The 27,802-nt window shown below is 39.5% G+C and overlaps 1 protein-coding gene across 2 annotated transcripts in view; it reads right to left on the bottom strand.

Annotated features, from left to right (window-relative positions):
- The window catches only part of ACACA (acetyl-CoA carboxylase alpha), a 571,750-nt gene that overhangs the window by 12,276 nt on the left and 531,672 nt on the right, over positions 1–27,802 (bottom strand). For both annotated transcript variants that reach the window (XM_073616063.1, XM_073616061.1), the window contains exon 54: positions 3,237–3,373. In XM_073616063.1, the coding sequence (XP_073472164.1) occupies positions 3,237–3,373 (137 nt within the window). The remainder of the gene's footprint in view (positions 1–3,236; positions 3,374–27,802) is intronic.

The raw sequence follows: 27,802 nt of genomic DNA, 5'->3' as shown, positions 1-27,802 counted from the left end.
GCATCTCAGCCAATCAGGAGGGAGAAACTTAGGAGAGCCTTGGGTCTCATGCACATCACTGGATTGAGATTGGGCTTAGGTAAGTATTAGGGGGGCTGAGGGGAAAGCTGCACACTGAAGGTTTTTTACCTTCATGCATAGAATGCATAAAGGTAGCAAACCTTCAGCCTTTACAACCACTTTAAGTAGTGGATGTTTATGGATTATTTTGGAGGAATAAAGCTATCGTTTAGTGTCACTTTAAAGTGTATTTTCACTTTTGCAGTCAAATGTGAGAAAACTCCACCATTCGTTTTGCATGCTGTGTGAATGGGAACACATAACAATTTTATTTTTAAATTCTTCTTCCTTTTAAGAGGTTTTTCAGGTGAAGATGTTATGGCTGACTGCATGTTTTTTTAAACAATGTCAGAGTGAGCTTGTCCCAAGTCTGTCTTCATTAACATACTATGCAAGAAGCCCAGCCTCTACATGTTTAACCCTTTGTTAGAGCAATAATAAAATGTATTTACAACTGATAATGAAGACCTGCCTACAGTATGGTTATTTTTGGCGAACACAGCTGCCCAGCCCCCTCATAAACAAAGTGAGCTCTGTAGGATTTTTCCTTGCTGTATGGTCCAGAACAGAACATCAAAAAATATTTAAAATTGGCAGATGAACCTTTTTAAAGTTATACTATGTGAAAAAGACATGTACCAAATATGCAAAAGTGGAAACACACTTTCCTGGCACCAACATGGCAGTATACATGTGGTAGTAGCCATGCCTACTTCCACCCATAGGACCAGTGCATAGCTATAAAGAGTTGGTGCCCACACAACAGCATATTCCCTTTTTTCCCTCAAGGAACTTAAGTCAGTGTGATGAGAAGAAACCCTTACCTGTTACCTTTTTTGGTGGTTTTGTGAACAGGTTCAGCCTCTCCTGTAGCGCAGTCCCCAACTGTGGGATGCTAAAGGCTCCGATAAGGCAGGAAACCCCTTCTGTGGATCTTTTGGGGTGAAAAAATTGGGTGCTAAGTAGCCCCCATACAGCAGTGCAGCCAGGGCCATGTTCCTCAGAAGTGCCCTCCTTGTCTGGAGCCTGCCTCCCAAAAAGTGAGTGGACCCATGGAACTGCGACACCGCATTTCCAAGACAAGTATGTTTTTCTAATTTTTTTTAAATTTATCTGTGAATGCCCATATATGTTGGGTGTTACATTTCCTCTCAGATGGGCAGAGGCTGCACTGTGTTCCAGTGTGCATTCTAGTGGCCATCGTAAAAGCTAAGCGTCCACATTCAAGGGCAGTAGCCCTCACTATAGCTAACTTTAGCGAGATGGCTGTAGCTTACTTATGTTCTTAAAAGATAGGATTTGTTTAAGCTTTTCACCCTAGTAGCTAGTCATTGGTCTACCACATATATGCTGCCATGCTGCTGCCAGGAAAACTGAAAATTGTATCAAATGCTTACAGTAATTCTCCTTTCCTGGTGCCAATCCCTGGCAGCATACTAAACACACCATGTTTATTCCTAGCAATGTATAGGGAGTGGGCTGTTGTGTGGGCGTCAACTCTTCAGGTTCTCTGGGCGGAAGCAGATGGCTACTACCAAATGTATGCTGCCATGGATTGATGTCAGGAAAGGAAAATCACAGTAAGTATTTGATACCGTTTTCCGTATTGTTCAGTCTACAGCCATCTGATTTCTTCTGACATTTTAGAAGTTGCTTCATGGTAGGAAATTGCAGATCTGGGTTATTCTGCACATGAACAGAGTATTGAACACCCACAAATCTCATGTCCTACTCAGAGCAACTGACTGCTTTTGCCAACAGTTTTTTTTTTTTTTTTTTGTTCCAATGCTTGGACTTAAGTTAATGAACTGCCAGAAATTTGCTATGTAGGTAGCCCAGTTAGCCTCTTCTTACCCAACACACTTCAATCGAAGGAGCCAGAGGGAAATTTTTTGGCTGAATAGCCGCTAGATCCAATCAGATGCAGCCATAGGCACAGTGGGAGATTCATCCATCCTCACTGTATAACGTGGCTGGAAAAATCTGTTAAATTATTTTTTTCGTTCAGTATGCAGGCTGAATGAAGAAAATATAACAGTGTATGGCCAGCTTATTCATGCAAAGCCTTCCAATTAGCACTCAGGAAAGAATAAAACTGTGTGCAGGTTTTAACAGAGCAGCAGCAGGTAAATACCTGGAATAAAAATTACAATAGTCCTACTATATTCACCTGGAGAAGATTTTTCTCAAAGGGACGTATACTTAAAATCTGAACTACAGGGGAAAAAAATCTTTCCTTGCAGTGCAATGGTTAAATGCTCATGAATGGCTAGTGCATCAGTAATGAGGACTTTAACCTACCTTATCCATTACTCCCCCAATAGCCAGTGCACTCCTCTTCACCCCGACATTCTGACTTGAAGGCAGTCCCTCGAAATCCTCACATACAATGCAGAGCTATTAGACCTGCTTTCTAGTTGATGACGTCAGAGTGCCTGCAACCATCGACCTGCCTTAGAAAAGAGACTGCAGGGGTAGTTGCAAAGTGTGAAGGGAGCGAAGGACCAAGTAAGTAAAAGTCCTTTTTACTGTTATCTTTGGCATAAACGAGCATTTAACCCTTGAATTGGGAAAGGAGGATTTTTCTTTTCCCTGTTGTTCAGCTTTAAGCTTCAGCTTTGAGGACAATCACAAATTATCAACTGCTGCCCCAACCATAGCTGCTGATTTCACCATGGGGGTTATTTACTAAAGGAAAATCCACTTTGCACTGCAAGTGCACTTGGAAGTAAAGTCGCTGTAGATCCGATGGGGGACATGCGAGGAAAATAAAAAACAGCATTTTAGCTTGCACATGATTGGATGATAGAAATCAGCAGAGCTTCCACTCATTTCAGATCTACCCCTTAGATTTAGAGGGACTTTACTTCCAAGTGCACTTTCAGTGCAAAGTGGATTTGCCCTTCGTAAATAACCCCCTTAGTGTCATCTATAGCTCAAACCATACTTTTATACCTTAAACTGAAAATCCAAGTGATACATTATACACATGAAGGAAAATATTTTTAACACAGACATCATACTTATATGTATCTTTTTGGATTAGAATTTAAAAAAAAAATGAACAGATTCCACTGGACTAAAGTGTTGTCACGTTTATCTATTTCAGTGGATAGAACAATACTGAAAGTAATTAATTATGTAAATTTCAAAGTAATACATTCCCCTAATATTACCTGCGGATTTGTTTGAGGATATAGTCTCTGGAAATGTACTTGATGTTTTCATCAACCACTGAGCGGACCCCCTCCTCCTCCAACAGCTGCTTCTCCAGCCATTCAACAACATCCTTATTATTATCCCACAGGTATGCCTGGAAGAAGAAGATTGTGTATGTTCTATTCAGCTGGAAGACATTTACTACATTAATCCTTCATTTCTGATATTGCACAATCATGTTAGTAAACATAAAAGCACCTAGCCACCTTTGAATTTGTTATTTGTTAAAAATAGCAATGAATCCCAGTGACACATTCTGTACCATTGGCACCTGTATTAAAACGCATCAATATATACACTATATTACCAAACGTATTGGGGCACCTGCCTTTACACGCACATGAACTTTAATGGCATGCCAGTCTTATGCCCCGTACACACGGTCGGATTTTCTGACGGAAAATGTGTGATAGGACCCTGTTGTCGGAAATTCTGACCGTGTGTAAGCTCCATCACACATTTTCCATCTGATTTTCCGACACACAAAGTTTGAGAGCAGGATATAAAATTTTCCGACAACAAAATCCGTTGTCGGAAATTCCGATCGTGTGTACACAAATCCGATGGACAAAGTGCCACGCATGCTCAGAATAAATAAAGAGATGAAAGCTATTGGCCACTTCCCCGTTTATAGTCCCGACGTACGTGTTTTACGTCACCGCGTTCAGAACGATCGGATTTTCCGACAACTTTGTGTGACCGTGTGTATGCAAGACAAGTTTGAGCCAACATCCGTCGGAAAAAATCCTAGGATTTTGTTGTCGGGAATGTCCGAACAAAGTCCGACTGTGTGTACAGGGCATTAGTCCGTAGGGTTTGAATATTGAGTTGGCCCACCCTTTGCAGCTAAAACAGCTTCAGCTCTTCTGGGAAGGCTGTCTACAAGGTTTAGGAGTGTGTCTATGGGAACGTTTGACCATTCTTCCAGAAACGCATTTGTGAGGTCAGGCACTGATGTTGGACGAGAAGGCCTGGCTTGCAGTCTTCCACTCTATTTCATCCCAAAGGTGTTCTATTGGGTTGAGGTCAGGACTATGTGCAGGCTAGCCAAGTTCCTCCACCCCAAACATCCAAGTCTTTATGGACCTTGCTTTGTGTACTGGTCCAAATGATCTCGTGGAGGGGGGATTATGGTGTGGGGTTGTTCTTCAGAGGTTGGGCTTGGCCCCTTAGTTCCAGTGAAGGGAACTCTTAAGTCATCAGTATACCAAGACATTTTGGACAATTCCATGCTCCCAACTTTGTGGGAACAGTTTGGGGTTGGCCCTTCTTGTTCCAACATGACTGCGCACCAGTGCACAAAGCAAGGTCCATAAAGACATGGATGAGCGAGTTTGGGGTGGAGGAACTGAACTGGCCTGCAGAGTCCTGATCTCAACCTGATAGATCGCATTTGGGATAAATTAGTGCAAAACCAGGCCTTCTCTCCAACATTGGTGCCTAACCTCACAAATGCACTTCTGGAAGAATGGTCAAACATTTTTATAGACACACTCCTAAACCTTGTGGACCTTCCCAGAAGAGTTAAAGATGTTGTGGCTGCAGGGGATGGGCCAACTCAATATTGAATCCTCAGACTAAGACGGGAATGCCATTAAAGTTAAATAGGGGTGTAAAGGCAGGCGTCCTAATACATTTGTTAATATAGTGTATATGGATATAGATAGATAGATAGTACACACACACAAAATGTATATAGAGTAATCAGCATAACAAGAGTTATTAAGCAATATTATCATCCTGATTCTGCTCTTTTCCCATATACACTTAACCTGTAAATATTTAAAACAGCACTTCTGGCTTTATAGCAATTTAACTTTGCTTTGTTATCAGCAGCGTGGCAGACAGAGTGCATCAAACAGAATATTGGCATGCATTAAAAAGGGGATCAACTCCAGAGATAAAGCAATAATTCTCCTGCTCTACATGACTCTGGTCCGGCGGCACCTAGAGTATGCTGTCCAGTTCTGGGCACCAGTCCTCAGGAAGGATGTACTGGAAATGGAGAGAGTATAAAAAAGGGCAAAAAAGCTAATAAAGGGTCTGGAGTATATTAGTTATGAGGAAAGGTTGCGAGCACTGAACGTATTCTCTCTGGAGAAGAGACGCTTGAGAGGGGATATGATTTCAATTTAGAAATACCATACTGGTGACCCCACAATAGGGATAAAACTTTTTCGCGGAAGGGAGTTTAACAAGACTCGTGGCCACTCATTAAAATTAGAAGAAAAGAGGTTTAACCTTAAACTAGGTAGAGGGTTCTTTACTGTAAGAGCGGCAAGGATGTGGAATTCCCTTCCACAGGCGGTGGTCTCAGTGGGGAGCATCAATAGTTTAAAAAACTATTAGATAAGCACCTGAACGACCACAATATACAGGGATATACAATGTAATACTGACATATAATCAGACACATAGGTTGGACTTGATGGACTTGTGTCTTTTTTTCAACCTCACCTACTATGTAACTATGTAACTATGATAAGGACCTGTTTATCATAGGGAATGATTATTTTGAGATACTTTCCTGGAGGCATAAAGGTTTAGGCACAAATTTTTATTTCATTCTTTTGGCATTGGGGGATGAAAAAAAAAAACACCTTTAGACCCACTATGGCAAAATATATAGAGAAATTGTATTCTGGTATGGGGTTACCGCCTGTAATGATAAGTATATGCATTTCTTTTTATTTCATGTGCCTTATATATTCATATGCACCTTTTACATTCATGCTAACCTGTCTAGAAAACATGACAATTACATGTGATGGGTCACTTTTTATTTATATTGTTTAAACATAACTTGCTATAACTGCCTACAAATTGTTAAAGGGGAATTAAATTCACATTTTAAAAAAAAATCACTGACGTGTAGGGTTTTTTTGACAGAAGACCTAGTGGTCTCTTCTGTCATAGCTACTTTTTCCTGTAACGTACACTGAGCCATGCATGCACAGCTCAGCGTACAATTATGGCACTGCTCTGTGATGATGATGCCATAGCAGCAGCATATATTGTTTTATAGTTGGAATAAGTGACAAAATCAACACTATAATTCAAAGAGCGACAAAGTGTTGTTACCCAAGGCAACCAATCTAATTTCGTCTTTCAGCACTTTAGTATAGCCAAGAAAAATATAAATGATTTCTCATTCATTTGTTATTTGGCTTGTTAAATAAAAAGTGTAGTGAGAATACAAATGTAGCTAAAGATGGGAGAGTTGTGTTTGCAAGGGCTTAAAGTTGAACTCCATTGTGATAAAAACAAATATAAAATGAATGTGGTTATGCATTAATTTACAAAAATAATTACATAGTTACATAGTAGGTGAGGTAAAAAAAAAGACACAAGTCCATCAAGTCCAACCCATGTGTGTGATTATATGTCAGTATTACATTGTATATCTCTGTATGTTGTGGTCGTTCAGGTGATTATCTCATAGTTTCTTCAAGCCATTGATGTTTCCCGCTGAGACCACCGCCTGTGGAAGGGAAGTCCACATCCTTGCCTCTCTTACAGTAAGATTAAATGTATATTTATAAGCAGTTTCTGCAACTACCTAAATCTTACTTGGTATCATTCCCTATAAAGCAGCACTCAGACCGGGAGAGGAAGGTTGCGGTAATCAATACCAAGCTGAGGGTGGCAAATGGACTTTGTTGGTTAACTGCAGTACATAGTGCAAACCTGCCTGGCTGTACAGTCTTATGGGGCTGTATAAATCTCGAGACAGAAATACAAATCCAGCTGCCAAATACTATATGTGATTCATTTATGTACTTAGCTACCCGGAGGTCAGCTTTAAGCACCTTGTGCTAAAATAATCAATCAGTTGTAATTCATGTCACATGACTGGCCTGGTCACCAATGAGGCCTTTACATACATATATTTCTTTATAGAAGAAAAAAAAACAACCTTGATCCTACCAGTAACACATTTTAGCTCAAACGCATATGATTCTTTGCATCTCATTTGTGTTAAACAAGCATTTTGTTCCATTTATTTCTATAAAATAAAACTCTAATAGCAATGCAAATACTGATTTGAATTTATGATGGTACAGAATATAAAGTTACTACATGAAGGTCCGTCAATAAATAAGATGGCCATGGCTTGTTGAACCTTTGGTCCAACAATAGAAATAGGAGAAACACTATAAACACAATCCAAGGTGAATCAATGTAATGGTGTACATTCTGTAGTGTAGGGCAAATATTAGATGGCTTGTCATTTGCATCAGTTTTCAGGTAGATCTCTTTTTTTCAGGTTATGTACTAACTCATCCTGACCACAATAACACATATCTAAGAAGCATGTTCATTTATGCATCCACGGGTTCTAAAAAATAACCCACTGGAACCATAGGGAAATATTCCGTTTATTCTCTTGCATTGAGTGAACTGTAGGCACAATAGAATGTTATAACAAAAAATGGACTGTCAGTATGAACCTTCTATAACCAACTATGCACGACAGGTATATTTGTGATACTTCTAATTTGACGCACAGGAGTTGAGTTACTAAAACTGGAGAGTGCAAAATCTGGAGCCGCTCTACATAGAAACCATCAGATTCCAGGTTGTTTTGTCAAAGCTTAATTGAAGTTAGAAGCTGATTGGTCACTATATACAGCTGCACCAGATTTTGCACTCTCCAGTTTTAGTAAATCAATCCCACAGTATCAATCAAAAGGATGTGCTTGCAAAAAAAAAATAGGCAAGACATATTATATAGTTGCCAGGAGTAAACCACAGGAGTTTCCGGTCTCCAACTTCAGCTTCCCAATTCGTAATCTACCAAGTAGAGCAATATATTACAGCACTAAAAACTAAAATTGACAATGTGTACGCTCATGCCCCTGATTTATACATTATTCCCAACACTAAACCTTACCACTTATTCTTATTCCTCCCCCTAACTAACCGAGGACAAGTGTTCAAATAAGGGCTTATTGTATTATTCTGACTTTCTGATCTGCATACTTGTTTCAAGTCAAAGAGACGAAGGCAGGGGGTCAGCATACAGCTAGGCAACTTATACACTCAAATGGCAGTCCCCATAAGGCTCTGGAATGGCCTACTTGGAAGATAATTTGTGATTTTACAATAGTGGGATGTACGATGGGGAACGTTTGTAATCGACTGTAGATTAAACTAACTTTGATATCAGCAGACTTCACATATTACTGTAATGAAATTCATAGTTTGTATATCTCGATCAGTCTAAAACCACAACCCTAAATATAAATTGAAATTTTGTTTCCAAACTGTGTGACACATTTATATGCCCAAATACATTTGAGGAAAATGAGACATCTGCTAGGCATCGATCTGCAGAATTCTTTTACTGCACCTGCATGTCTTACCTAGATAAAAACTCGGCTAATTTAGATCTAGATGCAAGGCATTTTGGGTAGTTAGCCCTCAGATTCCAACTTTCCATCTTGACGGATGGATGACCACATTATCATTTAAGAGTGTTTAAAACCTAATAGCTGCTCTCACTCCTCATTTTCTTTACAAATCATTTAGAAATCAGTTTGTTTTGCCTACCACAAAGCCAAGTTACTACCATTAGCGCTCATTCATATTTATGCAATTTTGCTTGGGTAATTAAACACAGGGTTCGTGTGTTAAAGGCAACATTTTTCTCTGGTATGCTAAAACAAAATCTCAACAATGCCGAGTTTAGTGTGTAGCATCATCGTGGGCTTTTCTTGGTAAATTTAAGCACTGCGGGAGACGATGGACCATGCAAACTAAAACCCCTATTCTATTTGTTAATTATACTACATTAGCTCATACGTCTCACTGCCATCCCACTAAGCTGGAAAGCGGTGTGTGGCTGTAAGATTATGGAAATAATTGCTGTTTCTGAGAAGGGACATTATTGTAGCTTGACTTTTCCAAAATGAAAATCAGAAACTCTTTCTCCTTAAGCAGTGGTGCCTCTTCTTTTGGGACCCCTACATAATAGATTTTTGACACCATTCAGTTTTGACTATATCAAGACAAAGTACATGTAGATATATTTTTGTAAAAGCTGAAGTCTCACAAGAATATACACAAATCATAATAATGACAGTGAAGAACACAAACAGGCTCATTTACTGGACAGTGGTTAGAGGAAAAAATGCTTTACTGATTGCATGACAACTTTGTAAGTTAGCAATTTTCAATATTCCCTATAGGTTTGCTGAAACCACTGAGAAAAAAAAAGGAAGGGGGATGGTGAATTCTAATATAGTTTTGCAAGCAAAAAATTCAAATTGAAACTTTACTGAATAGGAAGTAAAAAAACTCCTTTCTGGCCAACCCTGCATTAATAGCCTCAAGAGGGGTAAATTTAGAATAATAGAAGGGCTAAGTTGGTTTACCTTTGGAAGTGAAAGAAAGCCTAGGCACTTGGTCACAAGAATAGTTGAGCTCAGGCCCCCTATGAACGCATCTCTATCTGAACATGAAATTGCACCATTTTCCAGTTCAATCAGTCACAAGCTGGGTCAATAAAGCTGAGCTCCACCCAAAAGGGGAAGTGGGGGTGGGGGTGCGGATACCTGGTTTTGACAGGTACCCGCTCCCACTTCCAGATAAGATCGCTGCTCTGTGATCTATGACATTTCCAGTTCCTCCTCCTTCCCCCCGCTGCCTTCTGGGACACAGAGGTCCCAGAAGACGTTGGGACCAATGAGAAAGCGAAGCGCGACTCGCACTTGCACAGTAGGAAACAAGCTGTGAAGCCGCAAGGCTTCACTTCCTGTTTCCTTTACCACAGATGCAGGCGCCTGCACCCAAAGACGATCGACGAATCGGCTAGGGGTGCTGAAATTGCGGGATCCCTGGGCAGGTAAGTGTCCTTGTATTAAAAGTCCACAGCTATAGTAGTTCTAAAGGCTTAAGGTTTTTTTTTACTCTTCTTGGCAGGCTGTCCACAAGGTTTAGGAGTGTGTCTATGGGAATGTTTGACCATTCTTCCAGAAGCACATTTGTGAGGTCAGGCACTGATGCTCAACTAGAAGGCCTGGCTCCCAGTCTCTGCTTTAATTCATCCCAAAGGAGTTCCATCGTTAAAGTTCATGTGCGTGTAAAGGCAGGCGTCCCAATGCTTTTGACAATATAGTGTACTTCGTTTTTTGGATTGGTTGACCAACAAATGATTAGAAAATGGTTGGTTCAACTTAAAATTTCTAACATGTTCATTCATTCATTTTAGACCTTGGAATGTAAATCGCCTGTCGCAGTAAGCACTTACTATACGAAAATGAAACAATTGGTCTACCTGCCGACCGACTGGAATTTTTCCTTTGATTTTCTATTCATGTATGGCCAGCTTTAGAGTGGCTTCACTCTATGGAGTAGCAATGAAGCCAACAGCATTGTCAATCTGGGGAGAAGGTAGTGTAAAGCTGGCCATGCACTAGTAGAATTTAATTAGGATTTTATTGTTTTAAGAATGTTTGTTCGATTCTCTTACTATTAGGGGGTCAAAGCAACACTAGTTTTTGACTGCAATAATTAGTTAAACTTTTAAATTTTGCACTTTTGAATGACACTTTTTAAGTCATTAAATGTACTGGGAATTTTTGTATACTGTATAGCCAGCATTAGCTGTACTGGCAAATTTAGATGGACTAGACCAGTGATGGTGAACCCATGGCACGCGTGCCACAGGTGGCACACAGTATCCTCTCTGTGGGCAGGTGATACTATACTCAGAAGAAGAGCGCACACTGACCAGCCACAGAACTATGCAGCGGGTGCCAGCCGCCGCCAATGCCCACGCTCTCTAATCCCACCCCCTGCACGGCGAACATTTACATCAGCGCTGTGACAAGGGGAGAAGTGAGCACAGACTGCCAGTGTATTTCCCCCGCTCACCCCCTTCTTCTGTCAAGCAACACGGGACAGAGACAGAGTGGCGCTTGCAGGGATTGCCACCTGCTCTGATTCCTCCTGCCTCCCTATTGGCTGCAGCCAGGGACCAATGAGGAGCCAGGACAAGTGCACATTGGGACACGTAGTCCCGGAAGACTATGGCTCCATTTTAATTAATTAAAGGTAATATACAGCCCCAGCATGCCCTGCAAAAATAAGAGGAGGGACAGCCTGGAGCCTGGGAAAAAAGGGCTGAGGGAGAAGGGAGAGTGAGGGTTAGAGGAGTGTGGAGACAAGAGAGAGGAGGCTGAGGTGGTCTGGAAGGGAGAGAAAGAACCCAGGCCACAATAGCCCCTGGAGTTGAACCAGCCAGCGAGGAGCGAGAGGATGGTGCTGAGAAGTTACGATCGAAAGTGAGGAGGGCGATCACAGGCACCAACAAAAAGAGAAGCTGCTGCCAGGCACACTGATGGACAGCGGAGCCGTGTGAATGCTGAACTGAGTGAGTGCTGAACTGATTGCAACCCCTCTTGGGGTGGGCGATCATCCTCAGTGTTGGCACTTTGAAATAAATAAGTTGGTTTTGTGGTGCAGTTTGGGCAATCAGGCTCAAAAAGGTTCGCCATCACTGGTCTAGACTAATACGCTAAAACTGAACTCCTGATAAAACTTACAGCAGTTACATAAACACTTTTATTTGCTTTTGAAATAAAGGTTTTACATAAACACATAAAAACAGATCATTGTAAACACCCATGTCAGTGTTAAATGGTTTGTCTCAACTCCCTTACTGCTACTTTGTCTGGACAGCTGGGTCTGGGTTGAAAAACCATCATACTTACTGGCAGGATCACCAGGTGAAAAATAAACAAAAAAGCCCAAACAAAGCCATTACATTTAAAATTGGTAAGCTCCAATATAATACATTTTTGTTTTTGGGTTTAACAACATAAAGGGCATAGAAAGCTCTGGGTCTAAAGTGGTTAACATATACATAACTTAACTGTATTACATTGTGTTTTTTTAATATCTGTCTGAATATCAGCTTTAAAATGCATGTGTAACATGTATAAACACAATAACTATCCATTGCTCAAGATGTGTATTGTTCTTTTTTGCCCAGATTTTCATAACTATAGAGCTGGCATAGCATCTGTATCTGTAATAATGGGCCATAACAAATATAAAGTAAACTGTCTGGCAGTAAGAAGTAGCAGATTCAAACAAACATCAAATGGCATATTTTTGCTCTGTTTTAGCTAATAAATTCCCTACTAGAAGTTTTATGCTTTACTATAACAAATACATGTCTCATTTTACAATTGGTCTTTTCCCTTCTGCTAGCCAGAAACTGGGAACTCTGATCTCCAAATAGAGGTTGGAGATTGTAGTAGCACTGACAATATTTTTTTTTAACTGATGCAAATATTTCTAGAGATTGAATCTTAGAGGCAGCACCAAGCACTAAATTCTGTCTACTCTGGTAGGGTATAGCAGAGCTAGAAGACAATTCACAATGACCTAAGCTGTATAGGCTGACAGTGAGGAAAAGGGAAGATCAGTGAGCTGCTTGGGTATCCTGGCCGCATTCAGCAGCATACCAGGTGGTGTTTTGGAGCTGTGTACTCCACTGGCTTGAGAAAGGAGTGCACAGCTCAGAAACTGGTTGAAATAGTAACCAGTCCAATCGGTTAACCAGAAGCCTCTCTTCTCCCACCTGCATCCACCTTGCACGCTGCTACACGTGTCCAGGATACCCAGGCTACTCATTGCTCTGCCCCTCTCCTTCCTGTCAGGCTCAGCGTATACAGCTCACAGACACAGACGACCCCCCTCTCTAGGGAAGGCAACTGCATGAGAAACAGCGGCTGGATTAGTTTTGACAGCTGTCTCAGCTCTACATCACAGCTCAACACCTCAGCCTCTGCCGCTCGCCAACTGTTTCCTTGGCCATTCCTATCACAAAAGCGACCCTCTCAAATTACTTTCCCCATGCCATACAGCCCACATGTCCAGCCATACCTGTGGATTCTTTTTGGATCCTCACATGTATAATGAAATATTTACTCATTATCCAGTTGTGATAACCTGTGCCTAGCTATAATTTTGTCTAGTATACAACCTTTTTCTTTGCTCCCAGCAGCTAAAAAGAGCACTGGGGAATGAAGGGAAGGTGGGTCACCATTAACCTGAGCTTGTTGCTTTATTCCTGCATGGGCAAAGCCCATGCTCACTTGAAGCCTCCTATATCTTCTGTTGGTGTTATTATTGTACACGATTAATATAGCGCCAACAGTTTACGCAGCGCTTTACAATGTAAAGGGGTCAGCACAATTATGATACAGTTCAATACAGAAGGGACAGGAGGGCCCTGCTCGTAGAGATTACATTCTAAAGGGAGGGGGTGGTGGTAGTTCTTAGGTGTGTGTGGGATAGGCTTCCCAGAATAAATGGGTTTTCATGGATCTCCTAAAGGTGGACAGGGTAGGGGCTGATCGGACATACCAGGGCAAGGAGTTCCAGAGGATGGGGGAGGCTCTGGAAAAGTCCTAAAGGTGAGCATGGGAGTAGGTAACAAGGGAGGGATAACGAGTGGGATAATGACCAGCTCAACTAGGGCTAAGTGACAGCTGACGAGTGAGCACTTCACCCATTTCACAGTTGCTGTTGTTCTAGAAGTATGATAGTAGGTGTACAAATGAAGGTGAGAGAGCTGAAGTTTGAATGCTAGAATGACCTGCGCCTCAAAACAGATATTTAAAAAAACCCCATAAAATTCCAAGTTTGCTAAAAGACTTAGAAAAAGGACTTGTATTCACTTCTTCACGCTGCCAACTTCCTATGAAATTTTCAACAGCGAATAAAAAACAAATCCCTATCTCTTATGGAGTTTATTCATTTTATTAATACCAAAGGAATCCACTGTTTATAACAGCTAGCAAATCCACCTCGGCTAAGAAAATATTTGCGTGAAGATTTGCATGTGATGCTTTACCATTCAAATAATACAATTCCATAGTGAGCTGCTATGATTAACTACATCATAAAGCTATTGTAATGCAGAAAAGTGCAGCCTGGGGAGCTTTGCATACATTATCCTATGTGATATAAAACAGGACACAGTTCGCTGTTAAAGAATCGAACATGCTTTGCTCAACAGAGAAACGGAGCAAAAATTTTATATCTTCCAGATACATTATGCAACTTCTCTGCTTTTTTTTCCTGTAAACTAGGCAAGGATATCCATGCAATAGCCTTCCAGATATAAAGACTAAAGACATACTGAATTCTCACTAAATAATGTAAAGTATATCTAAAGGCAAAACTTTCTTTAGATTATTTTGAATAGAGTAGGAGAGGGTTAAAACCACTTTTCTTTTTACCATCTCTGTTTTATTAGGTAGATTTCCCTTTACTTTCTGTCCTGACTACTCAACAGGAAGTAAGAGGATATCGTTGAAATGTGAAAGATATTTTCTATAAGACATTTGCCATGGAAACAAATGTCACTGTTGGAAGATTTCCCCTCTATTCGTGATCTGGGGCAATTTAAAATTTTGAATTTACCCTCACTTTTATTTCCGGTAAAAAAAGGGTGATCAGGTCAATGAGAGACTCCCCCTAATGGGGACACAGACAGCAATGCAAAACTGACAGAGGTTCTAACTCCGCACCACAAATCTACAAATCTAAAAAATAAAAAAAAAAGTTTTGTCTTTGGTTATACATTTACTACTTTTCTATCAGAACACATGTTCAGTTTTTTTGCACACATGTTAGAGTGCATATAGGCCTCAGGATTAGTTAAAACCCCCAAACATTATATATTTTCTGAAGGCAGACACCCTGGAGAATAAAATATTAGTTGTTGCAATTTTTTTATGACAAGCGATAATTGCGCAAGTTTATAAAACCCATGTTTTAAGTAAAAATACACTAAAGTAGTGCTGCTACATATAGCAGCCAGGAGTGTGTTTAAAAGCCCTTGATACTTTAACCACTTCCATACTAGGCCTATTCTGGCACTCCTCTCCTACATGTAAAAATTATCTTTTTTTTTTCTAGAAAATTACACAGAACCCCCAAACATTATATATGTTTTTTTAGCAGAGACCATAGGTAATAACATGGCAGTCGTTGCAACTTTTTATGTCACACGGTATTTGTACAGCAATTTTTTGAACGCTTTTTTTGGGGAAAAAAAAACGGTTTTATGAATTAAAAAAACCCACTTAAGTCAGCCCATTTTTGTATAATGTGAAAGATGATGTTACGCAGAGTAAGTATATACCAAGCATGTCACACTTTAAAATAGCACACACTCGTGGAATGGCGCCAAACTTCGGTACCTAAAAATCCCTATAGGCGACACTTTAAACATTTTTACAGGTTACCAGTTTAGAGTTACAGAGGAGGTCTTGGGCTAGAATTGTTGCCCTTGCTCTAACATTCGTGGCGATACCTCACATGTGTGGTTTGAACGCCGTTTACAAATTTGGGCGCAATGTATATATGTGTTCGGATGTGCGTGCGTGCGAGCACACAGGGACAGGCATGCTTTAAATTGAATTTTTTTGTATTGTTTATTTTATTTTTATACTTTGCCTTACAATTTTTTTTGATCACTTTTATTCATATTACAAGTAATGTAAACATCCCCTGTAATAGGAATAGGGCATGACAGGTCCTCTTTATGGAGAGATGTGGGCTCTATAAGACCCCGCAAGTCTCCTCTAGGCAGAAGAGACCGAGATCAAAAAAACAATAATGATCTCAGCCTTTTCAGCCAAGTACACGGTAGTGTTTACACCTGCCGGGCTGGACGGGACGTCATAAACACACACGTCAAGGGTTACACCTTATGATGAGGGGGTGCTGCTCATACTAACAGACATTAATACCTGAAAAAACAATCGTCAAAGTAAATAAAAAGACAATAAACACAAATAAACGATGTGTCAGGAAAAATCAGGTTATTAAAGTGAGATGTTTATGACATGACCAAGGCGGTCGAGGGCTCTGCTATCCATTTACGCCACACCTTATCATATTTTTTGGGGCAACACCTATTCATGTAAGTATCTTTGTACAGAGGTAGGCTATTGTTCACAAGTTGTTTCCAGAGAGAGAGGGATGGGGGAGAGGGCTTTTTCCACTGCATCGTAATGGACTTCCTAGCGTAAAAAAGAAGCAGACTGATCAGAGTTCGCTCTGCTACAGTTGGTACTAGAGAATCAACTAGGCCTAACCAGCTTCCACACCTCTCTTAAATTGAATCACAATGTGTTAATCAAAAAATTGAGGCCTCCCCGTCTTCCCTTTGCTTGCTACTTACTAGTCCGACCGCCATCCATTCAAATATTTCTTAATGTACACCATTAGACCCAGCACTGCTAGGTCTCTCTTAACTTATACTGTACTGTATATTGTGTTTCTTGATTTAACCTGTTGGCCAAATGTTGCGGCCATTGTTCTTGTTAAGTGCATTCTCACAATAAAATATAATTAAAAAAAAAAGCCCTTGATAACGGGCACCGTTTATGAATGGCATGGTTAACCCGCACACTTCATACATTAAGACTCTTGCTAGTGATATATTTTTTAGAGAGAAGCATTTGGTAGAGAGGGGGCCAAGCTATGGATATTTAAACATTGAAATATATATATTGTATTTAGGCTACACAGAGCCAGAACCAAACATTTAAATGTTCTTAACAAACAGTAAATAAGCTTAGAACTCATGCACACATACTTTTACCAGCTTACATGTCCTCAATGCTTTGCTTAGGAAGCCGCACATGCCGCAAACAGTTGGGAATACAAATGAGTGGCTGTACACGTCCATGATTATATAAATTATATAAATCCTGATTGCTTCTGCAAAGGCATTTAGTTGCATGCACATATTTCCCTAAATGTGCCCCTTTTGTGTTTTGGGGCCATTTACTTTACATGCAGGTATGAGTGGGAAAACACGGATAAACAGATTGGCAGTTACACAATTTGGACTGTGTAAAGATATTCACTTGGTTGGCGGCTGTACTCGGGATTTGTGGCACCCTGAGTAAAGAAAAGTTCCAGGGATTTTATACTTGTATGCTGATAAACATTTGTGTGCATGAGGCCTGAAAGTAAGCCCTCGCTGATCGCTGTAGTTGCAGTTATTGTGGAGCTAATTATCAACAAAGTTCACTAAAGAACCAGTAAAGTCCTTCCAGTTAAGACTCAGCACGCTGAGTCTCGCCCCCCACCCCCTCCCTCCCGTTCACCTGCTTTGTGTTCACTTCAGAGGTTAGAAGGCTGGAAGGTTGGCAACTCATTGAAGACAACTGAGAAACTTGAGTTGTACATTTTGAGGTTGAGTTACTTTACAGTGACTGCAGTTACAGAAGTCAGTAAAAGTTTATTTATTGCTTTTGAAGAATATTTTAATATACATAATCTGGTCATTTGGCTAAATACATTCTAACCTTCCAATACTCCTATTGGTCAGTAAGGGCCATCAAATATATTAAAAGGACAAATATAGATTTGGAAAGAGATGGCGACAAGCTTAGATTTTACAGGCAAATTGATAACTTCAAATAACTTCAGATGCACGGATCTTGGAATGTACTGATTTTTTTTTTTTAACAGTTTCAGTTGCCCAGTTTGTGATGGGTTTATATCACTGCAATTGCATTTTAGAAACAATCCGACTTTCTCAATAAAGGTTGCCATAGGTATGAAACCTACATTCTATACATAAACATCTTCACTAAATGTGAGTGGTTACATGTGACAGTGTTGTAAATGGTGTGAAAAATTTAGCAAACGGCCCAACAATATTTTTTATCAAATGCTATAAAGTGGGTATAGAAAAGAATCCCCCCTTTTAAAATAATCACATGTTTTTGCTTTGCAGCCTGAAATGAAGACAGACACAGTTTTTGTTATATCTTTCACATGAATGTTATAAGTTGCACTAGTAAATACAGCTGGATAAAACACCAACAGAAAAAAATAATCACTGAGTTGGAAAAAGGATCACCTCCCTTATGTTAGTATTTTGTTGGACTACCTTTTGCTTTAATTACAGCCTTCAGTCTGGTTGGATATGTCTCTACTAACTTTGCACTTCTATAGTTTGCAATATTTGTCAATTCTTCTTTGCAGAACTGCTCAAGTTTTGTTAAATTTGATAGTGACCGTTTACGGACTGCAGTCTTCAAGTCACCCCACAGTTTTTCAATGGGGTTTAAGTCTGGGCTCTGACTAGACCATGCAAGGACATTCACTTTTTTTTCCTTCAACTACTGTGTGGTAATTTTTTCTTTGTGCTTTGGTTTATTGTCATGTTGGAAGGTAAACCTTCCAAATTTGATGGCATTTTGTCATCCATTTTTACTTCTATCCTGACAAGTGCTTCAGTCCCTGCTGCAGAGTAACACCCCCATAACAGGATATTACCACCTTCATTAACACCTGTAGGAATGGTGTTATTTGGATGGTGAACTGTATTGGATTTTTGCCAGACATATCGTTTGGTGTTGAAGCCAAATAATTCAATTTTAGTCTCATATGACCATAACACCTTTTTCTATGTGGCCTCAGAACCTTAAAGGTGCGTTTAAGGTCGTCAGATGAGACTAAAATTGAAGATTGCAGTCAACAAACGGTCACCATCAAATTGAACCGAACTTGAGCAGTTCTGCAAAGAAGAGTGGGACAAATATTGCAAAGTCTAGATGTGCAAAGTTAGTACAAACATATCCCAACAGACTAAAGGCCATATCTAAAGCAAAAGGTGGTTCAACAAAATACTGACATGGGGGGGGGGGAGGGATAGGGGGGTTTGCACTGAGTAAATACAGTTGGATAACACTGTCTGTCTTCATTTCAGGCTGCAAAGCAACAAAATGTGATTATTTTAAAAAGATTATTTTCTATACCCACTGTATATTTGTTCCAGTTAGCATTGCCTTTACTTGTAATGTGTGTAGACTAAGATTAACTTAATAATGATGAATGTAATGAATTGACCCTGCATCAGATATATAAAATGCTTGACTCTAATGCCTCCTACAGACCGCTTAATAAGTAGCTGAAATACATGTTTACCTTCTAAAAGACCTTTTTTAGCCACTATTGAGATTTACACACCTCTACTCTCTGAGGATGAAGACTACACACTTCCCTGGTTCCCCCCCCCCCACAGTTTTCTGAATCATTTGCCTAAACAATGGAAAGTGGTGATGCTGGCTTATTAGCTAATGACCACATTGCTTGTGGCGATATGATGCGAGAAGAGTAAAGGTGTGTAAATCCCAATAGTGGCTAAAAAAGGTACCAATCCTTTAAAAGGTAAACATGTATTTCAGATATTTATTAAGCGGTCTGTAGAAGGCATTAGCATCAAGCATTTTATATATCTGATGCAGGGTCAATTCATTACACAAGTTGTTCTTAGTCTACATAAAGCTAAATCTAGCGATCTCATCTACCTAGCTTTGCAGTATGTCATGGGTATTTGAATCACACAACTAGCTGAACAGGATAAAAAATACAGTTCACACAAATGTATTTCAATAGTGTGTTTAGCGTTTTGACTGGGGTTCTACTATGACCCATAGAGGTTGATTAAAGGCAAATAGGCTTTTCAGTCTGCAAGAAAAAATTTCCCCATAGCCTAAGAATGTGATGAAAATCCACTTTGATAAGAATACCCAATCACATGCAAAAAAAAGGAGCAAACAATGCTTGCTGAGACCAGTCATCTGCTCCATAGATGGGGTAGGCCTGAGCTACAGCAACAATAACAATAAAAGAGAGCAGAGTAGAGCTCAGATCCTCATACTCCCTCCATCCATACATTGTACAAAGGAGGCCCCCTGTCTCCTTTATTGTTAATGGGCCTTTGCTGCTGCAGCTCAGGCTTAAGTCGGCTTCCACTACTGACATGGGTAAGAATTTCCAAATGTAAGATAGAGTTCACTATTTTCCATAGACAGGGTTAAGGTGACAGCCAGTGTTACGCAATCGTTTTCCTGGATAGGTATAGTGTTTTAGTGATAGGTGATGGTTCATCAATGGGAAGTTCTCCCAGGAGACCAATCTTCAGTAGCACAATAATGTTGAAATGCACGATTAATGATATTAAAACACATTTTGCCACCCTTATACTTTGGTACATCTGGGGCACAGCAGGAATTGTGTACAAGAAAAATGACCCTCTTCCAATATGCTCTCAGTAGGAGAAAAACCCGTGTAAGTCTCAAGGAGGGAAATATTAACATCAGGGGTATTTTTAAAGTGCTTCAAGCCACTGTCCATGAGTGGACCTATATCTTGAACTCAATTCTCTTTACTAGAACAGTGGGTTATAAGAACTAGTAAGCAGAGCATGGTATATTTTAAATATAAGACCTCTCTTGTACTTAGTAAATAAGGCAAAAGTTCTGCTGACTTTCATTATCCAATCATGTGCAAGAAAAACATGCATTTTTTTATTATATTTTCAGGGAGAGTGGGCAATGGAAGCTGGCTCCTTTAATTCAAACCCACTGTTGAGTGCAGGGGTGCCACAGCTTCTCCATCACTTGGCAGCACTAAAGCCGATTAAAAGGTACACTATCTGTATACTGCAGTGTTTCTCAACTCCAGTCCTCAAGGCACCCCAACAGGTCATGTTTTCAGGATTTCCTTCAGATGAAATGGCTGTTGTAATTACTAAGGCAGTGAAACTGATCAAATCACCTGTGCAAAATAATGGAATGACTGAAAACATGACCTGTTGGGGCGCCTTGAGGACTGGAGTTGAGAAACACTGGTATACTGATTGCAGTCGATCTATGACTAGCATGTCAGATTTTTGATGCGATTATTGTCAGTGACTATAGCTGCTAGCAATATTCACTGTGTGTTCTCCCGGCAAGGATGGCTCCCCATGCGCCCTGCTGGAAGAACACACTAGCTCTGCGGGAGGGATTCCCCCATCAACACTGAATGCATCTATGGGTTGCAGAAAAGAAAATCGCAGCATCTATGGTCAGCTTAAGAGCCAGGTTTGGAAAGGCTCTTAGCAGGCTTTAGGATGAGTACAATACTAGCTTCATACATAGAGGCAGGGCAAGTATTCGGCTCAAAAGTTTTCACTATTGTATGAAACTGGAAGGCAACATTGCTACAGGGTATTTCAAATAATCCTGTTTAGAAAATACAAAGTTCAGGCTTTTGTACAGTCTAGATGTTAAATGTACAATTTCAATCTTATATATACTCTAAGTATCTTAATCTTCTCACCATTAGATGTGCCCAAAAGTTAGTTCTTAAACATAGTATAGGAAATATTGAAATACATTATAGTGTATAAAACTGGTATTTAGCCAATATGATAAAGCAGCTGTCCTCTTTCCAGTTGGCTCTTTCTTCCACCATCTCTCTTGTTTGATATCTTGCGATACCTCCCATTGTCCAGTCTGGCTTCCCTACCTCTGTTCAATCCATCTTTCCTTTGCCCTATGCACCTGGCCTCCCACCTCCCAGCTGTCCCTCCTAGCTATGATCTTCCTGCTCATTCTCCCTCTTATTATTGCTGTCATTACTTCACTTCACCTGAACCTGCTGCAGGACAAGTGAGGGAGCACCACTCACAGAATGGATCATTTAATTATATGCAAAACATGTTTTTTTTTTGTCTATTTAGGCTATGTCTGTATATAAAAAAAATCAAATCGGTTTCACTTAAGGTTATAGAAAAAAAAAATTATAGTATATAGTCTATCCATCTGCTTTTTGGTCCAGTTATCTATCATTATTACATCAGTTTATGCTACAACCTTGGAGCATTTCACAGGATTCCCCTGTGTTAAAAATGTGTGAATAGGGACACAAAAAGTTTGGCTCCATTCAGGTCAAACCATATTTAGAATAAAGGTGAGTAAGGCTTAGCTATTGCCCAAAGTTGCTTGCCTTTATGGGGCATGGGGTGCAATTAATGCCTGATTAATACAATCTCCAAACAGTGATTTTTTTTCAGCAACTGCTGGTAAAATGGCAAAGGAAATTATGTATGTACATATGCTCACTGCAGTTTTTTAATGCAGTGCTACCATATCATAGAACATTACCTTTAAACCTGCTTTTCTTTGCAACTTATTCCAGTGTATAAATGCACTAAGCCTAACTGCTGAAATACATTTTTGAATACTTTGATTTAGTTTTAAAGCAAATCTGTAGAAATATGGAATTGTCACAGCTGATCTCCCCTTTGCGAATAATCTGGTTGTCATGCTGATCAAGGGCATGCTTGGTTCAGCTCAACAATGTTGTAAGAATTGAAGCTAGAGACAGCCATGCAAGTGGTACATTCAGAAGTTTAGCAATGGCAACCTCCTATCTCCCTCTACAAGTTTCTTTTTGCTACCTTATGACCGTCAATTGCATTAAAATGACTGGTTGAAGACCTACTATTCTGATTGAACATTTCAAAACATACTTTACTACAGAGGGGAGCCAATCAGAGTGTGCCTTGTGATCACTGTAACGGACAATCACAGATGTAAATACTGCACGTGTTTACATTTGCAAGCCTTCCCCTTTGGCACAGATGAGATCACATCAACCAAGTTGGGAGAGCAAGCAAGGAGGACGTGGCTAAGCTTCATTCCCAAGTGGAGGGTTTTACCATGGCAATGACCACCAATGATGGGGGGGGCTTTTTTATTAAAATGTGGAGGCGAGTGATCGCCTGCATTTAGATTGCATTGCTCTGCCAATTTTGGCATACAGTAAACGCTTGTTTATACTAGTGGGCCTGCGTTATGGTGCATGTAATGTGTGCATTACAGGATTTAAATTTCTCACATGTGCACCCGCTGGTGTGGGTGTGTGCATCACAGTATTTACCTCTTGAAAGTGTAGCTCCACTTTTGTTGAGAAAAAAACATTCCCCTCTGGGTGATCTATGTACATTGCAAGGATTTTGACAAACTTTGTTGCAGATACCTTTTGTTATTCTGAAGAAATCCCTGTGTGTTTGTCTGTGCCCATGTACACAAGTGAGTCTAATGGGAGTGGTTTCATAATTATGAAACCACTCCCATTAGACTCACCAGTTTCTGCACCAGCTGCTGCACCTGCAAATCTCTAATGAGGAAAATTGCAGGGCTTGCATTCCATTAGATGTGATTTACTATTGGGAGTATCTTATCAAAAATGACATTTTAGTTGCAGCGGATGCCTGAAATCTGACTTGTATCTTAGTGCAGACTTCTGGGAAAATCAGTGAGCCAATCACACAAGCAGGACATGACATATCTGGGGGACATTCTGTACATATTCTGTGTACAGAACACCTCCAGGTAGCCATATTGCATCTCACAGAAAATTACAGAGCTGCAGATTGAAAAGGAAAGGTAATTTTTAATAACATTCAATTACAATATGACTTGTGTCACAATTGTATATGCTATATTATTTTTTTTATATTTGCTATGAATTTTTCCACAAAAGTGGAGTTACCCTTTAACTTTATTTAAACTTAGCCAAGAAATATCTATTTTTATATAAGGCACACAAATGCGCTTGCATGGTGTGAACGATGCACATACAAAACAGTTGTTCTCTCAGTGTTCTTGCATTGAGCATGCATTGATTAATTCAGGTCAATACAGCTCAATGCACCGGATGTAAACAAGCCCTAAAAAAGCGTCTGAGAGTCACCAGATGCAAAACTTTTTTTTGGGAGAAATCTATGTTGCAGCCTTTGGATTTACTTTCCGCTCCTCTACCCTCCATTTGCACATCTAAAGGTGGTTTCTGCCCTAAAATATCTGGGCATTACTATAACTAATTCCCAAATTGGAAAAATAGTGGATGAGAGGAAGGAATACCCAAAGGGGCCTTCAAATTATTGTACATTAAGTGTCTGGTGCCACATCCTCAGAGAAAATCTGCACAAAAAACCCTAGAAACTAAATTTAAGGACTTTAACGGTACCACCTAAGTATGATAAAATTTCCAAATTTTAATTGTACAAAGATTAAAAACATGTAAACCGTGAAACAATTCATATATCGGTACAGCATTTACATATGAACAGAAGTAGTGTGATACTGTATGGTAGTTTCCTCATCATCCCTACTATAGTTGGATGATGGGTTGCTTGCAAATGTCACAGGTCGCTGCCCGCTTCATCAGGAAGAGAATTACAGCCAAGCTCTATAATCATAATAAAAAGTTAATATACAGTATGTTAACTTTAATACAAAGTCTTCAATACAAATTGAGCTTCTTGCACCAAATGGGATTAATGCTCTACATTACTTTTCATATATGTATTAAAAGGCATACAAAAGGTAAACACAAAAGTATTATGACCAGTTAGTGCCAACTTCCACACTGGATAGGGCAGTTCATCAGGCATATGTTCACTGTGTCACCATAGGCCAAGGTACTAACCACAATAACAGGTTTTAGTAAAGGTGAATATCTAGGATATAAAGAAAGGGCATGATAGTAATGCTCAAGATTACAATGAGATCAATACAATTAACAAGAAAAAGAACCATAAGATTGATAAGGGGCCCTAAAAGTCCCAACTGCACCCCTACTCCCCAAAAACTCCCTTGGGGAGTAGGGGTGCAGTTGGGTCTTTTATGGCCCCTTATCAATCTTATGATTCTTTTTCTTTTAATGTTAATTGTATTGATGGTCTCATTGTATTTTCGAGCATTGCTATCATGCCCAGTGGACACATGCCTGATGAACTGCCCTATCCGGTGTGGAAGTTGGCACTAACTGGTCGTAATACTTTTGTGTTTACCTTTGTATGCCTTGTTATACATATATCATATGTATGTAGAGCATCTGGCCCATTTGGTGCAAGAAGCACTATTAAATAGACTTTGTATTGAAGATAACATATATGTACTTTTTATTATGATTATAGAGCTTGGCTATAGTTCTCTTCCTGGTGAAGCGGGCAGCGACCCATGAAATGCATCAAAGTCACAGCAAGCAACCCATCACCCAACTATGGTAGGAATGATGAGGAAACCACCATACAGTATCTCAATACTTCTGTACATATGTAAAGTTTGTATCGTTAAGTGAATTGTTTTTTACTGTTTACATGTTTTTAATCCTTTGTACAATAAACATTTGGAAATTTTATCATACTTAAGTGGTACCGTTAAAGTCCTTAAATTTAGTTTCTAGGGTTTTTTTGTATAACTAATTCCCCTGGAGATTATGTCAGATAATATTCTACCTTTAATGAATAGATTTCAGAATCATTGTAAAGTATAGGGTTAGCTTCCTATTTCTGTGGTTAGTAAATTTGATAAAAATGGTGTGGATGCCCCGAACTCCTCTATTTTCTGCATAATTCCCCAATATGGATACCGCCAAAATTTTTATAAAAATGAATGCTGTTTTTAGAAACTTGATTTGGGAAAAAAGTGCAGGATTAAACTGGAGTTATTGCAATACTCGAAAAGTGCAGGAGGTTTAGCGGTACCTAATCCCCGGGTTAATTTTATTGCTGCCTAATTGCAGCATTTAGTTGGGTGGGACTGTGTTAACTGTTCCACTTCTTCCTTTAGGTTACATATTTTTTATTTCAAGGAAGGCACTCACCTTCAGGTACGTGAAACACCTATTGGTAACAGGTCACAATCTTCTCAGTTTACCCCTCTTTTGATAAGAAAAATATAGGATGCTGCAAAGCAACTGTTAGGAGCCTGCTTCCAGAAATTTGTAAGCTACAGGGCTTTCAGAGATGGGAAAAAGCTGGAATCCACACTTCCATCTAAATCAAAATGGGTCCCTGAAGCCTTTTGAACAGCTGACTGAGGAATTTGAACTTAATTTTAAGTGGTTAAAGCAGTTTCCAAAACTGCGGCATGCAATACAAGCGCAACCTAATTTGGCTTTTGTCTCTTTCTATCATATGCATATAATTGACAATATTCTACGGGCATCGTCAACGAAGGGTTTGATTTCAACCACATATTTGGCATCATTAGACCACCTCTTACTGATCTTCCCATTAATTTGCAGAATAGAATGGTAGAGGAATATAGGTAGTATTTCAAATGATATTTGAGAGGATATATTACAATCAGTGCAGTTTCTCTCTCTCCCCCTCTTATAGATTGACTCAAGCATATATTCTATATAGGGTATATAGAACTCCTACATTTTTAAATACAGTAGGGGTGAGAGATAACCCATCCTGTAATAGGTGTGGTCATTCTTCAGAATCCCTTGTCCACCTTATGTGGCGACGTCCCAAGTTGGAAAGATACTTCGCTGAGGTTGTAGGTACACTGAATGGCTTACGAGGGACTAATATCTTCGTGGAACCCCTTACAGGCCAGTTAGGCCATATTGATTTATTTTCTATGGATCATGACTTATTGTTTACCATCTCTAAAGCTTTATTTATAGCTCGTAGGCAGATTGCATTTAAAGTGATATTAAAAGCATATTTATTTTATAAATAACACATGTCATACTTACCTTCTCCCGCTGATGTCTTAGCCAATGAGGAGGACCCAGGAGAGCCACTGGTAAGTATTAGGGGGGCTGCGGAAGCTGCTGCACACAGAAGGTTTTTTTTACCTTCATGCATAGAATGCATGAAGGTAAAAATCCTTGAGCCTTTACAAGCACTTTAAATGTACCTTGGCTCACCCATTAACTCTTTCTGAGTGGATAATGCAACTAAATAGATATTTTTTTTTTTAATAAAAAACATACCTATTATCTGAGAAATTCTATGCATATATTTAATGCTATATGGTCCCAATGGATGGAACATATGTTTTCTTCTTTTTAGGTCCTCATATGATGTTTACCATTTTTTTTTAAATACTACTATGTACTATACATACCCTTTTCTTGTTTTTGTTCTGCATCCTATGTGGCGGTTTGTCTTAATGGTGTTAAAATATATAAATTCACTTTAACCACATCAGCTGCGGAAGGTTATACCCCCTTCCTGACCAGGCCATTTTTTGCGATAAGGCACTGCGCGTTGCTTTAACTGACAATTGCAAGATCGTGCAATACTGTACCCAAATAAAATTGATGTCCTTTTTTTCCAACAAATTGGTGGTATTTGATCACCTCTGCAGTTTTTTTTTTTTTGGCCCCATAAACAAAAAAAGACTGACAATTTTGAAAAAAACAAAACAAAACAATATTTTTTACTTTCTGCTATAAAATCTGTCAAATAAAAAAGTTAAAAAAAAATCTAATTTCTTCATAAATTTAGGCCAATATGTATTCCGCTACATATTTTTGGTAAAAAAAAAATCCCAATAGGCGTATATTGATTGGTTTGCGCAAAAGTTATAGCGTATACAAAACTATGGGATAGATTTAGGGACTTTTTTTTTTTGTTATATTTTTTACTAGTAATGGCGGCGATCAGCAATTTTTAGCGGGATTGTGGCGGACAAATCTGACAGCAAGTGACACTTTTTGGGGGCCAGTGACACAATACAGTGATCAGTGCTAAAAAAGAAATGCACTGTTACTGTATAAATGACACTGGCAGGGAAGGGGTTAACATCAGGGGCAATCAAAGGGTTAAATGTGTTCCCTATGAGTGCTTTCTAACTGTAGGGGGAGTGCTTTGACTAAAGGAAAACAGATCAGT

Source organism: Aquarana catesbeiana, linkage group LG02 (assembly GCF_042186555.1).
Source record: "Aquarana catesbeiana isolate 2022-GZ linkage group LG02, ASM4218655v1, whole genome shotgun sequence".
NCBI classification, from domain to species: domain Eukaryota; kingdom Metazoa; phylum Chordata; class Amphibia; order Anura; family Ranidae; genus Aquarana; species Aquarana catesbeiana.
Note: the sequence above shows the minus strand (reverse complement) of the source record. Positions and strands in the feature narration are given on the sequence as shown.